At 41.1% G+C, this 18,685-nt stretch overlaps 1 protein-coding gene across 6 annotated transcripts in view; it reads left to right on the top strand.

The window, feature by feature from the left end:
- usp25 (ubiquitin specific peptidase 25) overlaps positions 1-18,685 on the top strand; it is a 37,537-nt gene that overhangs the window by 14,336 nt on the left and 4,516 nt on the right. The window contains exons 8-23 of one of the 6 annotated variants that reach the window (XM_030069317.1): positions 837-913; positions 1,132-1,205; positions 2,043-2,194; positions 6,705-6,832; positions 6,940-7,035; positions 7,212-7,376; positions 9,258-9,496; positions 9,597-9,667; positions 9,792-10,026; positions 11,540-11,800; positions 12,767-12,906; positions 13,729-13,902; positions 14,754-14,849; positions 16,180-16,358; positions 18,095-18,173; positions 18,376-18,455. In XM_030069317.1, coding sequence (XP_029925177.1) covers positions 837-913; positions 1,132-1,205; positions 2,043-2,194; positions 6,705-6,832; positions 6,940-7,035; positions 7,212-7,376; positions 9,258-9,496; positions 9,597-9,667; positions 9,792-10,026; positions 11,540-11,800; positions 12,767-12,906; positions 13,729-13,902; positions 14,754-14,849; positions 16,180-16,358; positions 18,095-18,173; positions 18,376-18,455 — 2,246 coding nt within the window. The remainder of the gene's footprint in view (positions 1-836; positions 914-1,131; positions 1,206-2,042; positions 2,195-6,704; positions 6,833-6,939; positions 7,036-7,211; positions 7,377-9,257; positions 9,497-9,596; positions 9,668-9,791; positions 10,027-11,539; positions 11,801-12,766; positions 12,907-13,728; positions 13,903-14,753; positions 14,850-16,179; positions 16,359-18,094; positions 18,174-18,375; positions 18,456-18,685) is intronic. The other 5 variants (XM_030069318.1, XM_030069322.1, XM_030069319.1 and 2 more) reach the window with 5 other exon arrangements.

Below are 18,685 nucleotides of genomic sequence, written 5' to 3'. Positions count from 1 at the left end.
TACATTATATGAATATTTTAATCAGTAGGGCAGTTACAGTCTGACTTAAGTGAATGTAAGTAATTCTAATAAATGCAACTTTCCAATGATAGAACTGTAGTGGTGACATCTGTCCTCCTGTTACATTTTGGAATACAATTACTGCATCTCTGTTGTCTATTTGCATACACCTAAAAGAGTTAATACTTTTTTAACACTTTATTATGTCTTGTCCTTTTGGTTGATGGCTTGACCCCCTCAGATCCCATTATTGTTCTCCTGACTCAGCTCTGCCCGCTCTGTGACATGTAACCTCCCTTGTCTATAAATGTTAATCCCCAAACCCACATCACCCTTCCTGAGCTCTGCAAAAAACACTATTGACCAGGAGTTAGCCTTTGTATGCAAATATCCTGTAATATAACATTCATATGACAAATGTCCAAAAACTGTCCCCTGCCCCTCTTCTTTCAATAGCTAATGTCTCTGTAAGGGTCAACTGAGGTCGGCCCTCTGGCCCCTGCACTCATCAGTCATGTCTCTCCCCTGTGTATTAGTCAGTTTAGAGAGGCATTGACCTGAATTACAGTGCAACATTGATGTCTATGGGAGAGTGGCCTCAGGGCCTTGCAGGTTCCCTTTGAAGTTCAACAATCTGTGAAGTCCTCCGCTAAGTAGAGTCATTTCATATCTGAACCTTAGTCTGTATCAGCAAATGACAGATGAAACACTGATTTGGCTGAGTCTGCTCACTTCAAGCCGTAGTAAAACCCTGTAACTTGACTTAGCAACCCCCGCATCCTAAAATCAGTCCCGTTACTGGTATTCATGTATCAATACCTGTTTTTGTCCAACAGCAGGATGTGAGCGAGTTCACCCACAAGCTACTGGACTGGCTGGAGGACGCCTTCCAGATGAAGGCCGAGGAAGACAGGTAATCATCGCATTGATATGCCAGCTATGAGACAGATTTCCTCGGAGAGAATCAGCACAGGAAATTGATACGTGTAGAGGTTTTTAGTTAGCAGCACAGGTCAAAGCAGATGATGAAATGAGCATTATTCAGGGGGCTCTGAGGCTGAAATGCCCTCTTTAAACAGCTCTGGGTTGTGCATTTGTGACCTCCTCTTCTGTTTTTCTTTTTTTTGTCAGGGAGGGTGAGAAGCCAAAGAACCCCATGGTGGAGCTTTTCTATGGACGCTTCCTGGCTGTGGGTGTCTTGGAAGGTGAGATGAGGTGGAACAGTGTTAGAACACAAAACTGATAAAAGGGGGGTGAGGGATTACTACACAGAGAGAGAGAGGGAGAGAGAAAGAGAGAGTGAGGCTTAGCATGGCCTCAATGCAGCAGCCAGAAAGCAAGCGAGTCCTTGCCCCTGGTAATGAAAGGTGACCTTGTTTTAATGAGATGTGGCCCATGTAAAAGAGGAAGAGGGCGACTGCATTGATTGTGGAAGACCTTGACGGCTGATTGACATTGCGCTTATTATGCATGACAATACTGGCCCAGAGCCACCGAAAGCTGGGCCAGCGGACACTTCTGCTCATAAAATGACCTTAATGCCTCATCTGCATGTCCGCTAACAACTCCTCTCCCCCTCTTTTTTTGTGACTTCTCATCAGTACTTGATGCAGAGAGCTCTGTGTTAAAGTGGTCATGATGAGTGAGCGACTGCTGAACTAGTGAAAATCAGCTTGGATGCAAACGAGTGTGAAATGGCTGCTGTTATTGCTTTTTTCTCTCAAGCGCTCTGCCTTTCCAACTCCTCTCTCACGCCTGACCCATTTCTCTCTGGGTCCATACATATGGTGCTCTTAGTCTGTCTCTGCCATGCTGCCTTTCTCTTTCTCTTTTCTTTCACTCACTTGGCTGTGAGGACACAGCTCTAAGGAGTAGATTGCATAACAGGACACAAATGCCTCTAATAGGTACACAGTGTGCTTGTTCTCAAAGTGTTTTTCAATGAAGTCAACAGTTATGACAATCTGTGTAAGTGCTTATTTATTCATTGCGATCCTGTGTGTGTGTGTGTGTTTGTGTGTGTGTATAAATGAATTCCACAGGTAAAAAGTTTGAGAACACAGAGATGTTCGGGCAGTACCCCCTGCAGGTGAACGGCTTCAAGGACCTCCATGAGTGTCTCGAAGCAGCGATGATTGAGGGCGAGATCGAGTCCCTGCACTCAGCAGAGAACTCAGCCAGGTCTGGACAGGAGGTCAGTACCAAGGCAGGGTGGCATCCACACACAATAATTATGTTTCCATTAGGGCTGTAGTCAACCAAAGAAAATCTTGGTCGACTAAAGTCCTGAAATTTGGACCAAAAGTCGACTAATCGGGGGGCAGAGGGAATACAAAAAAAAAAAAGTTACTATTTTTAGATTAATTAACTGGGCAGTATCCTACTTGGTAGCCTTGTCCGCCTAAATGAATTATAAATAAACATAAACAACTAGTATTTGCAGTATATTAAATCATTTTTGACCTAATTGTTTTGCACTGAATGACACACCAGAGTCGGTCGGCTCTGACAGCATTGCATCACGTGCACCTACGCAATATCATAGCCTATGATTTCCGAAAATAGTACTATGTCAAGCTGCCGTTGTCGCGGGTGTGTGCGCCTGCAGTTATAAAACGATTATTAGATTCAAACTTTGAAATATGCCAATTCTGATATGTTTATACTCAAAACTGACAGCAACCTAACGCAGACATGTTAGCTTACCGTTTTAGGTGATATGCCATGTTGGTCGTTGAACTGTGATGCACAAACTGTTGTTTGCAAAGTTTGCATTCGACTCTTTTTCCATCTATTCTGGTAAAATTCTGCCACATTGACGACGTCTTTGACATGGTAGAGGACTAAATATTCATTAAACGTTCTTAATTAAGCAAATATTCGGAAAGCCAGGCCTAATTTTTTCTTCAATTCAGAACATACGGGCCTACCTAGCTGTCTCCGCCAGTGGGATGGGCTAATCCAAAATTGTGAGAACAAGGGGGTGTTCTGAAGACAGACTGTTACCTGTGAAACAGGGTGTTCTGAAAACACCCTCATTAGCACTTAATGCTTTACTCCTGATAAAATAAACACTGCAAATAATCGACCAATCAGATTTTGGTCGATCAAGAACGTATCGACCAATAAATCGACCAGTCGACTAACAGACTACAGCCCTAGTTTCCATCCACCTGTCAGGCAGAGTTTGACTGAACCTTTTTTTCAGTTGGTAAAAATAAAATGTGAATTCTTCTGCATTTCATTTAGGTGGAGGTATGTAAAAATGCTTCTTTTATCCTGAAATGCTGGAATCATTTCAACTTGGAACTTCAAATTTCCAACTTTCAGTTTCTGACCTGCAACAACACTGTATTCATGGAGTCAAGTTGAGAAAAACATATGTGAACAAGAAGAAGAAACTCTACATTTTCCTCCAGGGAGAATGCCAAAACTGTTTGCATCATTATTTACTAGAAAGTAAAGTAGAAAGTAAACACACTTGTATTGATTCAACTCTTACTGAAAACAGCAAAAGGTGCCTTGTTTTCTGACACGTGCTCTTACATGAACTGAAACTGAAGAAACCAGACATGTGACTAACCCTAACCCAAAATTCTGACTTGTAATTCCTAGTCGAATGACTGATCACTTTGTTTTGACACATGTTGAATGCAGTGCAAGAGATGCCAAAAATACATCAGCAAGAAAAATCTGAAAACACTTACTGAAACTGTGAATGTTATTGTTATTTGGTATCAGCTAATTTTGGCCCATTTCATATTTTTGTGTAAAGATGAAAACAAAGAAATGCATTTGGTACATGGCCCAACGACCACAAAGGAGTCTTGCACGTGGGACTGACGTGTATTAAATTGCTAGGAGGCTGTGGTGAACATTGAATTTCTTTACTCTCCTGCAAATATTGCTGCATCTTTTTCCATGGCTATTCATCACATTTTTGACAAACATTTCTACGCCATTGCTAGGGTGGATATGTTTATGCATATTTAGTTGTATAAACTTGTGGCAAGTGCACTACAGAAATAATTTTATAATGGCTTTGTCCAACCAAGCAGATATTACTGAGGCTCAGTTAAAAAAAACAACAAAAAAAAACACCTTGCTAGTCTGGATTTGACCCCTAGTTAGCTGCAGCCTTGTCCACACTGTCCCACAGCAGCTGTGAACAGCTAATTACCAGACCACTAAACATATGGGCATGGCGACCAACCCCCTGGAACAGCACCAGCTAGAGGAAGAGAGAGAAAAACATGGGGAGAGAGTAAGAGACTGCTAAAAATGATGCACTGTTCACATCATATGGGAATAACCATCGCACCATCACCATCACCATTGGATCTCACACTCAACAGTTTGGAAGTGTCAATGTTGCCATGAATTGCCACCAAGACTTGCCCCTTGTCGTTTTCACATTTAATAGCAATTGGAGGTGTTTTGAGGCCAATACCAATATGTGTTTTTGTAAGAATCGCAATACAAATGCAGATGCACAATAGGTTCAACTTTTCAGACAGGTCTGTCTTAAGATACTTAATTAATGTTTCTTAAACAAAGGCCCATGCTAGTTTTGCTCTGTTGCTTATTTCACAGTCGTTTGAATAACCCTTTTCCTAGAGAAAATGGGCACACAAAATGCCAAATTTCACAATCAGCTAAGTATTGGCAGTAAGATTACTTGTTGGACTGATGCTGATACTGCTTTTTTAAGCAATATCAATATCAGTATTGTTTTTTGAAATCGGCCAACATGATGGTCAGCTGATACGTCAGTCCAACCCTAACATTCAGTGCACATGCACTCGGTGAGTGAAACATGTGAGTTCATTATTCAGCAAATCAAACCTTGCAGTGTCAACCACAAACAAAAAATCCGGAAGGTAATTGTATCCAGTCATGTCATTTTTTGAGGTAATATATCATTCCCTACACTTGCTTACAGCTCCTTCCTTGTTGCTGACATTAGAATTCAGGAACCCTGAGAATTCAAGACATTGCCAACTTTCCAATGGCTAGTGCCATTGTAAAATTATAATTGATTGTGATGATGATAATCTTGGCTAAAATTATCTCAACATAAACAATATTATCTCAATTATTAGATGAAAGATGAAAACCTCAAAAACAGAAAAGTACTATGCTTCAGTTATATGCTTAACAGGATTACAAGATACCCAACCTGAGCAATAGCGAGTAACAGCCCCTGTAACAAAAAAACAGTTATTTATTTATTTATTTATTTATTTATAAGTAGCTCAACTAAGATTAGCCAAATATGATGTTGACAATATCTTATTAACTTGTTTTATATTCTTTGTACTGTGGGGATGTTCAGGAACTCTAGTGAATAAGCACCAGCCCAACTGCGTCATAGAGGACTTTTCTGTGGTAAATACATGAAGCTGGAGATAATCAGGTTGTGAGTGATAAATTGGCGTGTTGTTGGTTGCTTCCCTTGGCCGCCTGCCACTTTCCTTTGGCTCTTAATGTAGACCAGGAAATCATCGTCTGCATCTTTTTCAAAGCAGTAATTTCAAACTTCAGACTTGGACCTCTTTGATGGGCAGAATAGCTCCATTGTTCTTGGACTCTGCAGAGTATTTGACAGGGGTGGTGACGCTGATCGCTTGCAGACTGATTAGTCCTGGCTTTAGCCATGACTGTGTTTATGTGTTTACCACAGTTGCTTCCTCTATGACACTGTTTACTTCCCAACAATTAGAAGACTCCCCCTTTTGGCGAAAATTAAACATCAGTGATGACAAACTAGAGAAACCCGGGGCTGTACTGTATGTTTTAGTTTGTTAGTCACCCTCCTAACAAGTCACTGATTATTGCAGTGGTCACAATAATAGAAACTAGGGCTAGTTCCATAGCCATTATTGTCTTTACCGTGGTATACAGTAATATTGGTCATCGTCCCATCCCTTTTCCCATGTAGCATTTTCTGTCTGAAAGCTGATATGAACACCTTAAAATTGTGAAATTGCATCTGCAGTCTTTTCCCTTTATGATGCAAATGCAGCATAAAAGAGAGGGAGTGAATGAGTTATTAAATGTTCAAATAAAAAGAAATGACAAAAGAATATATTTAGGGAGTGGGGTTGCTTAAGAACTGTGTGTTCTTTACATGGTGTCCACACTCATGTAATGTATTTATGCATTTGTGTGTAGCAATGTCAGTGGTTAAGAGTGGAATGACTCTGAACACAACCTGGCATCAATGAGGGCATGTGTGTCTTTGATAGACATTGATATTATTGTAAATTTTCAGGTATTTATAAGTGATGAGCACATTAAAACACCAGTAAGAAATCTGATTTAGACGTTCAAAGCAGTGGCCATCAAAGCAGGGTCCTTGAAGTTGTTCGAAGAGATCCTCAGCAAAATTAGAAAGTGAGGTAGAGGAATTTTGTCATTTTAGTTTGTAAGATCCCAATTGTAGATGTATCTCAAATATAGAATGAATGACTCTAATCGATGGTGTCAACCATCATGTGCTTGCACAATGTTGACATTGTAAAGTTCAGTATTAATTCAACAACAACATCCTCCCACATAGTGATCCCTGTTACAAAATCTTATAAGAAAAGTCTAGAAAAGGTTTAAAAAACCCAGGTCTAAAGGAACATGTTAAGTTTTTGTGAAGTTCATTCTAATAAATTGTACAAGTAAATTAATATCAACATTCAATTTTCTTTCAGCATTGGTTCACAGAACTCCCTCCTGTATTGACCTTTGAACTGTCCAGATTTGAGTTCAACCAAGCACTCGGACGTCCCGAGAAGATCCATAACAAGTTGGAGTTCCCCTCCATGCTCTATATGGACAGGTGATGGAAGTCTCAGCATTGGCCATCCTAATAAGAGTAAATGCTGTAAATTACACTTTAACCCTCAGATCTCCTTAACACTGAATCTCTGTTCTGTGTACTGTCAGGTACATGGACAGGAACAGGGACATCACCAGGATCAAGAGGGAGGAGATCAGGAGGCTAAAAGAGCATCTGACGCTGCTCCAACAGCGACTTGAGAGGTATAACTTGCTGGCCAACACCCGTTTACTCACCCAAGGTCTATAAAGCTTTCTAACACATCCCATGAGAGTAATTTCTCACTCTGACCTCGCCCTTTCTCTGTCTTTTGTTGTTCCTTTTTATTCCCTCTTTCCTTTCCCCGCTCTCTCTCTCTTGCTCTGTCTTTCTCCTTCAGGTATCTGAGTTATGGCTCAGGCCCCAAGAGGTTTCCTCTGGCAGATGTCCTCCAGTATGCCATGGAGTTTGCCTCCAGTAAGCCAGTGTGTACCTCCCCTGTGGAGGACATTGACACATCAGCGCCCCCCGGTGGTACAACAGGGCCACCACTCCCTCCACCAAGGCAAGTTGCGCAAACGACAGCCCCTCCTTCTTATGTGCACTGTTTCCCCCCTCCCCATCATTGCTAATTCTACTTTTTTTTTTAAGAAACTAGGATATACCTGGGAGTAGATGAGGGAGGAAAGGAAAGAGAGATGGAACAGATTAGGCTAACGATGGAATTACATGTGCTTCAGAGTTGCACCTGAACTGAGTGAACGAAACGTAGTTTCAGAAAACTTTAACCTGTTATTAGTGATGCATAAGCACCCCCGTGAACAATGATTTTCTGTTAGCACATTAATATTTAAACTGTTACGTAGTTATGTGTGTTTTATTTTATTTATTTATTTATTCATTTTTCAAGAGCTTTGACAGTACTCAGAACTGGAGACTGGGACTATCGGTTGAATGAATATCCAGTGTAATTTGACCAACTTTAGAGTAATTGAAACTTGACAGTTTATGTTTTCCTCAGAATCCTCTGAGAGATGAGATGGGCTAAGAACAAGATGAAAGTAATATTTCCATTTCCGTGCATTTAAAATGTATACATGTCCAGAAGTTTTGTATGAAACTTGAAAGAAAGCAAATGCAGTTTAAGCATGGCATGCAGTATTCATGTGTGCTCTCAGGTTCAGTTTGACTTTCACATGCAGTGTAAGTGCAAACTCTCTAAGTCTGTTTAGTTCAGGGTGTGTACTGTTTTAGGAAATGGTGTGCATTTAGTTGGTTTGTGGGTGCCTTGATAATGTGGCAGTGTTTCTCTGACCTTAGAGGAACAAAATACATGTTAGGTTATAGACAATCTTAGCTGCCCAGGCAGCTGAGAACTTGAACTGTTTTAGTTTATTCTGTATATATTTATGTATACCAGATAGTTGGTCGTAAGGATCAGTGTAGCCTATAGATTAAAGATAAATTAACAAAATACATAAAAGGGAAGAGCAGAAGTTAATATGATAGAATGGTTACAATGGTTGCTGGGTGTTAAGGACTCTGGAAGGCACAAAGTAATAGATGAAATAAAAAAAGCATTTTGTCCAATCCATTTTAGACTAGAAATAACAGCGTATCTTTATGTTTCATCGCCGTTCTGTTGTATGTTCTTTCTTCTTTCAATGGCCTTAGTATCGTGTCCCTGATTCCAGGATCATCTGAATAAAAGCTGACCTTTAACATTGTTTTGATAATTGTTGATACTCTGTTAATTTTAATTTCTCTGCTGTCTGCTGACTCTGCTTACTTATTTCCCAGCTCAAAAGATATGACCTGCAGGACTGATGGCCACAGACATAAAACAGATAGCTTAACTCAGGACAAAATAATGAAAAATGCCCGGTAGTTGCCAGTAGTCCTTAGGATAATGTACCATGATTGGACCCTACAGTCAGTGCTTGTCTGTGACATAAAAATGCCCCCGAGCATAAACACTAACCATATCACAGATAAACAAGGCATGACTCTTGAGATAAACAAGGCATGAACACCCAAAGGTGAATACTTCAACTCTTTTGTGGCACTTTACTGCCTTTTATGTCCTATGGTATTGGACCTCTCCCACAGACGAAAGCAGGAGGTAGGTGAAGAAAAAAGAAGTGATTTTTAGACTAATGGGCCAAGATGACATCAGTTCACTTCGAGTTCAGTCCCTTTTAAATATGAAATGAAAGATTGAAAGAGTTTTTCACTAGAACATCAGAGCTCCTTTAAGGAAATGGTTTTCCAGTCAAGGGTGTTGACGTCAGATGAGTTGATAGTGCTTTGACCTTAATCTTGAATAGAACGCACACTAATATGACTCTGTTTGACAATGTTGTTCCATATATTGAGACATTAAAATAGATCTCAAAACAGTGTTTTTATGTTTATGCCATGTCCTGTGTCATCTCTGATCCTGCAGCACAGCCGAACAGGGCTCCTTGGTCCCCCCAGATGGCTCGGCCACGGCCGCGGGCCCCGCCACGGCCCCGACTGCAGCCCAGCAGCAGAGAGTACCCATTCATAAGCCCTTTACCCAGTCCCGGCTGCCTCCTGATCTGCCCATGCACCCTGCCCCGCGCCACATCACTGAAGAGGAGCTGAGGGTGCTTGAGGGCTGCCTGCATCGATGGAGGAGCGAGGTGGAGAATGACACCCGCGGTAAGACTGATTTATGTACCCTCACACATTCAGGAATAAGGCAGGGGTGACACATAAGATGACAGTTAGTTATGTCTCACAATTGTTGACTTCCTCGCAGATCTACAGGGCAGTATATCCAGAATCCACAGAACAATTGAGATGATGTACTCTGACAAGTCTATGATGCAGGTGAGCAGCAATCTTTTTTCTGTTCACTAAAAAAATACAGAATGCATTATATGCGATATTACATCACATCAGGCTCTTTATTGTGTGTTTTTGAGCATTCAAAATCTCCTCTGTGTGGATCCAGGTTCCATACAGGCTTCATGCTGTGCTGGTCCACGAAGGTCAGGCCAATGCAGGCCACTACTGGGCCTACATCTACGACCCGCACCAGCGGCGCTGGATGAAGTACAATGACATCTCTGTCACCAAATCGTCCTGGGAGGAGCTGGTCAGGGACTCATTTGGAGGGTACCGCAATGCCAGCGCCTACTGCCTCATGTACATCAATGACAAGAAGCCTTTTCTCATAGAAGGTAAACGTGAGTACAATAATATGGTTCATTTATTTGGTCATTGCATAATCTCCTAATAAACCCTCCATGATGACGTAATTCAAAAATTCTTGGTGAATTATCAGGAGAATCAAATAGCGTTGATGCCCAATGTTATTGTCATATTTTGTCATCCTTATTTGAGTTGTGTATGAAAGAGTTTTAGAAGTAGTAGTGAACTACTAACTCTGGTTTGTGTCAGCCATTGGTTAGGTCCTTACAGTCTCAATTAAATCAAAGTAGTGAGCATAATTCCACTCAAAGAAGGTAAACCACTTTTTCCAGTAGGATAACTTGTAGAGGCTTGGTCATTTTTGTCGCAAATTAGGAGCTCATCATGAAAAGAAGTAATGAGGGGATGGGGATATTCATAATTTCCTTCAGGCTTATTAGATCTTTTTTTAATTACTATTTTATTGGTTATTTGCAGTAACACTATTTCTGAAAAAGTATTGTAATTTGACAGACTAGTCAGTACTGGAACAAGTAAGCCATGCTTTGTAGTATAGCTTGTTGAAACTGTGATATAATTGGATATCAGCGATTATTAACAACAGTTCATGTGCCAGTTGGATATCATCCTCAACAGGTGATAGTCTGTCTATCTTGTTTTTGCCGTCAGCACTGTATGGCCACTGAAGTGGCAAAGCTAATGGAATGCACAACAGAAAGCTTAAGGGGAAGCAAGTCATTCACTCAACTACAACATAATAACATATTCACACTCATTAGTATTGATAAATTTAGTAGATTTACTCATAGAAAGGATAGCGAAAAGGTATGGATTTGTTAAAATTATTGGCACCACGTGGGGCAATGTGGTGCAGATTGGGAGAATGTAAGGCGAACAATGTAAAGTGCTTTGTGTGGGGGTAGACTAGAAAACCGCTATAGAAATTCACCATTTACCAAATCTGATAATGATCCATTTCCTATACCTTGCTACAACCACGTATTTATTGTGTGACTTAACAATGACAGGGGATTGGAAAATATAATGCTATAGCTCTTGTCATGATGGGCTAATAAACTGTGCAATTTGTTTTTATAACCAGTGTGAAACGTCTTAACAAAGTCAGAAATTCTCATTATTTTTAAACTTTGAGATGTCGTGAATGTACACAACTTTTATCCTCTGTATTCTCTGACATTGCAGCACAAAGTAGCTCTGTATCATTTGGTTTCTAAAATAGTCACTATAAAAGCTACTTTTGTCTCAGGGTTCATTTTGTAATTTCTGACTAAGAAGTAATGGAATACTCACTGTGTTGTATTTAAAATGCATTTGTTAGGTGATTGCCTTCAGTTTGTATTGTTTACCACTATTTAAATTTATTCTAACCTATCCAAATGATATGTCTCTTAAAAGGCCAGAAATTCTTGTCCAGAATCAGCTGTAATCATAACGTCACCGTATTTTCACATGACAGTTTTGTGATAGTTATAGGTATCGCCCAGTATTAATATGATCTAATATGTTCCATGTGTTGTGTCTCTACAGAGGAGTTTGATAAAGAGACGGGTCAAATGCTCAGTGGCTTGGACAAACTGCCCCCAGACCTGAAGCAGTACGTCAAGGAGGACAACGAGCTTTTCGATAAGGAAATAGAGGAGTGGGACGCCCTGCAGGCCCGCAAGGCCCAGCAGGAGAAGTTGGCCCTGGCTACAGCGGCCGCCTCCACCCTGGCAGCGTCCAGCGCCTCCACCTCCTCTTCCTCCCCTCAGCCCATGAGCATTGAGTCCAGCCCTCCAGACAACACAGGTCAGGCTCACTCACACTCGGGGGCACCAAGCAGGGATGCAGAGCAGAATGCTTAATTGGAAATCAATGGTTGGTAGGCAGATTAGTCCAGAAGAAATACTTGAATGGTTCCCAAGAGTCTTATAAAAAGAATGAGGAAATGACCCTTGAATATTGGCATGCGGTTTTATATCTATAATGCAGTATGAACTGTTATATAGCATGTATCTCAGGACATGTTTTGACTAAACAATTGAAAATCGTGCGCATAACTGTATATGCTCTCGATTCAGCCAACATTACACACACGGTATGTATATTGTGAGTGGGGATAGATCAGTATGTTAGCAGTTGGTATCTGCAGATATCAGCTTTAAAAAGTAATATCAGTATCGGTCCAATATGATTTTTACTGTTATGTTATATTGTCTTTTGTTTACAAAACCACTCAATTATCTGAAGACTGGCTTAACTGTAAAGCTTAATTTGATTTGCACCCGCAGTTGTGTTACAGTTCTTATAAAAATGGTATCAATACCAGGCATTTTGGTTGGAAAACAATGAATGGGTTCTCAGCTCAAAAAAACAGATCTGTGCATCCTTAATTGTGACCCAGATTTTTACTGAATTGTGGTGGACAAATGGTGTCATGTTTGGCTTCTGATCCTAATTAGGCAGTGAAAATTCTGCAGTATTACATCAGAATACAACAAGGCACCTGTAATAGGAAGTGCCCACCCATTGGTAAACCTAGTCTCCACGACGCTTTTCCACTAATAAGCAAAGTGGGTTTCTTTCTACCAAGGCGCTCTTCCAAAATAAGGGCTTGTTCCATCAGATCCTTTGCACTAAATGCCTTACTTCCTGACTCAGAACACACAGAGCTGAAAGTTCAGTCTATGATACAAACATTGGTATTCAGGGTGCCTAACAAGTGTTGAAACATGCATTCCATATTTCTTTGCTGGTTTTGTGATCCTCCTCCAGTGCCCCAGCAAGACCCAGAGTACATGGAGCAGCCGTCACCCACGAATGACTCCAAGCACCTGCAGGAGGACATGGAGAGGGCCATCTCCAAGGCTGCTGCTGAGCAGGAAGAGAGAAGCCCCGAGGCGCTACTTAATGCTGTGTGTACAACATGATAACACACACAAACATACAGACAAAGTACAGGTGTTGTCGCCTGTCATGTACAACCTGTCCTTTGTCCATTTCAGTATGATGACATAAATCCCAATTTGTTCATACATGTGTTCTCTACATGTTTTTGGGAGCATTTTCCCCTTAAGAATCTCGTCTCATGAAATGCTTTGCAAGAGGCCCAGCCAGGAGTAACTGTTTCCCATAAGTTCTGTTTTTATCTGTTAAATGTCATACATAAATTGTCATCTTGCCTCCTAAAATTGAATATGTAAGTACTACAACAACAAAATTGTTCCTTCCACCTTTTTTAAGTCATTCAAGCTTTTACAGAAGTCTCTTTATAATGCTTAATTACACATAATAGTACTATTTTGCTGGCAGAAGCAGTGTTAAAGACAAAGGCAACAACATGAATGGAAAAATTGTGTTCTGTATGATCAAAATGAAATGCATGCAAAGTCAATAAATCACCTTGTGTTTCAGTTTATTGCTTAACAGTATGCAAAACTGCTTAAAGTGGTTAAACCAAAAATTCGTCTTGTACTATAATAATTAAACATCAGATGTTACTAACTGTGTCTGTACTGGTGGCAGTGAGCCACAACAACTAGTCAACAGATCCAAAGGTTCTAGTCCATTAAACTCACACATGAAATGGCAACCAATCATGGCTGAGGATGATTCAGCCATCTCAAAACTCCATGATGTAGGACGTTTCAAGACAGTTTTCTCTCCACCTTTAATGTTCCTCGCCTCTTTGTCTGTCCTCTATTCGTCCTGTCTCATCTGTCCCATTCTCTCCACAGTCTCCTTCCCTCCCCCTTTCCCCCCAGCCCAAGGTCCAGGTGAACGCCCCTTCCACCCCTCCTCCTGACCTCGTCACGGAGGATGAGTCGCCTGGCCAGCGCACAGTAGAGGTGGCCATCCCTCACGTGGGAACCTTTGTCATTGAGTCAGAAGAAGGGGGGTATGATGACGAGGTAGCTCTCGCCCCACCAAGTCTTCTCTCCTTGTTGTGCTGTAAAGCCAATGCCTGTTTGATATGTGGAGCAGCAGCATCACTGCTCGTTCTGCTGGCTCTTTCAAAGATGTTTCACTCCTGGGAAAATCCTTTGCCTTATGCTGACTGATGTCAGAATTAGCTTGAGGCTGACTGTCACCAGTTTTGAAAAGGCTTGTGCTTGAAACCACGGCAGAATAAGATGGACCTATTGCTTGGCCTGCATGCAGCACTCCTGTGTGAAAAGTCTCTCCAGCCTGCATCTTGGCACAAGGGCACATTGACTTCTTGACAGAAAGCTCAGCTGTGCTTCCTCACCTTAGTCACTTTGAAATGAACATGGCCACGTCAGTGGCTTAAACAATGTTCAGATGTTATATGTTTTCTATCAGACACCCAACTTGTGTTTGCATACAAATTGAAATGCATCTAGTTCTGCTGGGTTTGTGGTTTGCACAGATTTAATAAAGATGTAATGCAATAGTGGCTCGATATCTGCAGTAATTCGGTGTGCGGAGTGTGGGCCTGCGGTCAATAATCTAGCCTGTCTCTTTGCATCATTAGCTGGCTGTTTGTCATTCTGCACAGCCTTCATATGGCTGCCTTGGGTTTTACACATTATCCTTGTGTGGATAAAGCGTTGTTCCTTTGAATTGACTGGCTGTGTCCTCACAGTTGTGTCACTCTAACCATTGCATGGACTGCTCATTGATGTCTGGCATGCCCTGGTATGCCGAAGTGCTTCAAAGCACATAACATAGTGTTTGGCCTTGTTTGGTTTGTCCCAAGGATCTACTGTCTTGTTTAACACAGTTCCCCCTTCTTGGGCAGGCGATGATGACCCCAAACATGCAGGGTATAATTATGGCCATTGGCAAATCCAGCAGCGTATATGAAAAGAGTGGGCCTGAGGCGGCCTTCTTTAAGGTACACCACCCCATATCTCCCTTTAATCTCCTCTTTCTCTCTTCACCTCCCCCGTCCTTCCTTTGTTGTGTCACTCATCTTTTTCTTTGTATTTATTCACAGTGGAGTAGTTAAGCAAAGTTCAAATTAGCACAAACCCACTTAATCACAAGAAACCTCAACAGTTTTGCATTTTTTTTTTTTCACAGTCATGAGGATAATGGGGATTACGATCACATAGATGTTGTGTAGAGCTGCAGCTTTTGATTGTTATTTTCATTATTGATTAATGTGTTGATTATTTTCTTGATTAATCAATTAGTTGAAACATATTTAGTTTACTGTCATGGAAGACTAAAGAAACCAGAAAATGTTCATCTTTGTGAAGCTGAATTCAGAGTTTGGGAATTTTCCTCTTAAAAATATCACAAAAATGATAAATCAGTTATCAAAATAGTTGGTGATTAATTTAATAGTTCGATCATCGGTTATTCGACTAATCATTGCAGCTCTAGTGTTGTGATTATAATTCCTGTTACATTAAGTGTATGTAGTGTTGACAAGTGATTGTTTTCCAGTGGTTAATATTGTTAGCATTTTCATCCAACATTTATTGAATGCATATGACAGTGTTTGGACTGACTGTCCAAGAATCTTGTTAGGGTATATACATGACAGGCCTGTCAGTACCTTGCCGGCCATCTGGATTTTATGAAATCACAATTTACTATGCAAGTATGAGCTCCTGAGATCCAGATGTCCTGCAAAACGTAATGTCTGAAATGACAAATCGTTGGTCAAATCATTGTGTTTTCAGACATATTGTTGTCATTATGGTAAATCATCTCAGAACTATCTGCCCAAGGTTTGTGAAGACAGATTTTTTTTACAGCATCAGTCTTACATTACATCTAAAACAGCTGCATCTGTGCTAATCTGATTGTTTTGCTGTAAAATTCCATTCCTGCCCATAAAAAAATCAGCTGGTGCTGTTGGAAACAATAACCCCAGTGGTCAGCTTTGTGCTTTCAGAAGTTTTCAAATCTCTTCCACTTGAGTCATGTACAACCCATCAAAAACAGTGGGAAGGAGACTGATATAAAGCTGATCAGATAATATCCTGACTAAAAAAAAAAAAGCAAAAAAGCATTTCACAGGGGCTCCTGAATGTCACATCGACAGTCGCATCCACAGTTCATTAAACCGTGATATGAAATCCAACGCAGGTTACCTTTTAATTAAGTTCTTGATGACAAAGAGCTGAATAAGCAGGAGTAAGTGAGCATGTTCCTACTGCCTCGACCTCAAGCACAGTCTCTAGCTCCTCTTCCTGCTTTCTCTTTCTGGTCAGGCCATAAAGGTGGAGTACACTCGTCTTCTGAGATTCGCCCAGGAGGACACGCCTCCAGAGAAGGACTACCGGCTGCAGCACATCATCGTCTACTTCATCCAAAACCAGGCACCCAAGAAGATCTTGGAGAGGACTCTGCTCACGCAGTTTGCTGACAGGAACCTGGCCTTCGATGAAAGGTAGGGTTAACTCTGCACTATGTTGTTGCCACGTACTTGTCGTGTGCATCTGGTGCATATTGACTTGGGGTATAAAGTATGGCACACCATTCAGTTGACACTCTCCAGTTTGTGACTACCCCAAGAGCCCTTTTCATCTGCTCAACAAGAAACAAAAACTAGCTCATATGGGGGAAAAAACAGGAACTGGTGCTAGATCTGGTTCTAGTTTATCATTTGTGTTTCAGCCGTCATCAGGGGAAACTAACTGTTGAAGTAACAACAGAATGTCGTCTGATATCTGACAACTGAAGCAGAGCAGACATTTGTCCTGTCTGCCCCTGTTGTTGTAACTTTTAGCCAACATTTGTCAGTATCACGCTCCTAGCCCATTTCCCTTGTACGTAGCATTGTTTTGCTTGTCATTTCTTCTGTTCCCTCAGGTTCACATTGAATCTCATCCTCTGGCCAAATGATGATGAGAGCTAGACCTCAGCATTGCTCCATAGTGCTGTGTTTTTCCTCTATTTGGCTTCCTCAGATGTTTGACAGTTAACAGCAAAATATTTCTACTCAAGTATGAATTTAAACATGGTGGCTCTCACCATCAGTTGCTTCATTGACGCAAAAGTGTGTGACCAATCAGCAGTAAAAGACCCCCCCTGCCTCCAGGATGCTGTTGGTTTCTGATAGGCCCAAATGTCAAGCAGAGACCAAATAATTGATTAGAACTGGAACCTTAATGAACAGAATATCCAAAGTTCTTGTTTTTTAGTGCCAGTTTCAAAAGGTTTTAGTACCATTGCAGTAGAAAATAGCTCTAAGTCTGGCCTTGTGTCCCAAAAGCACACTGCATGCTAGATAGTACCTACTGTGTTATTCTATCATCTCCATTGTATACTGGTTTGGCAGTCAGTATGATAGAAATTGAACATATTAACAAAAACAGGAAGCATGCAAATACAAACAGCCCCCCAAAAATGTATCTCAACAGATATTTTGTTTTATTTTTGTTTTTCATGAGCTTCTCACTTTACCATTGTCCCCTTTGTAGCTCCCCCCTCTCTGCAATATACTACTTTGTGAACACACTATATATTCAAAACTTTGTTGGAATGAGTATACAGTATACTTTTGGGACACAACTTGGGTGATTTTGATATGGGATCAATTTTCTCAAATCACCAGCAGAGGGTAGCATAGACCTTTACTCTGGCATGTCTGGGATGGCCCTGCTGGCTCACTGTCAGCTGCAGCCTGATAATGTCTCATCTGGCCGATGCATTTCTGCAGCAAATCGTTACTGATGAGCATCGCCTCCACCATTGTTCAGACACATATCTTAAGACACGTACGTCCAATAAATGACATTTTTTATACCGTTAGTGAATATCACAATTCCCTTCCTATTAACATACTGGTTCTCATGCTATTAGGGTATCAAGTGCCCCTTACTATCTCTAAAAACTTTTCAACTACGCTTGTTGGCCTCAATCCATATTCATGAGTGAAAAATTGATTTCTCCCTCCTCCTCTATTTTGAGCTGGATAATTAGATTTATGTGTGCTTGTGGCCTCAATAGGAGCCTCCGGAGGAGTGTTTCACTTCTCCTCTCAGCACTAAAGAGTGATTCATTAGGCCATGTTAAGGCCTAGGGGCAGGGAGGACCATTTCATCTCCTGGAGTACCTCACAATGACTCACCATCTCATCACTAACGCCAGTTCCTCTTCCTATCTTCCCGCCTCCTCCCCTAGATGTAAGAGCATTATGAATGTGGCACGTGCCAAACTGGACCTAATTAAGCCCGACGAGGTCAACATGGATGAGTATGAGGTCAGCAGTACTGTTTTCTGGCTTTTATATATCTTAGATATCAGCTCTTTTAAGACTGTCATTAAGATGGGATTGCAAAATGTGTTTTCTGTCTTTGGTGGTACACTACACAGAAAAAATGCTCATACTACATTAAATCAGTTGTATACATCCCCTCTTGGAACTTTAGAGAGCTCACTTTTGTTAAACTCTGTTCCATCAGATGTGGCATCAGGACTACAGGAATTTCCGTGAGACAACCATCTTCATGATGATTGGCCTGGAGCTCTTCCAGAAGAGAAAGTATGGTGACACCTTGCCAGTGCTCTTCTAACGTTTAATCTCTTCCAGGAACAATGACATGTATTCTCCAACTTTCTTGTTAGAGGTTTTCTGTTCTGTTGCCTAAGTATTCAATATCCATTTGCATGTTACATTTATTTTGAGTGCTCCCCTGCATCTGTGTCAGCCAGTGAGTCCTCAGAGTGACCTGCAGAGGGCAGCAAATTATGTGCAACTCACACCTAGCTGGA

The sequence above is a fragment of the Myripristis murdjan genome, chromosome 14 (genome assembly GCF_902150065.1).
Source record: "Myripristis murdjan chromosome 14, fMyrMur1.1, whole genome shotgun sequence".
Taxonomy (NCBI): Eukaryota; Metazoa; Chordata; class Actinopteri; order Holocentriformes; family Holocentridae; genus Myripristis; species Myripristis murdjan.
The sequence above is the reverse complement of the archived record's forward strand: the minus strand, read 5'-3'. Positions and strand labels throughout refer to the sequence as shown.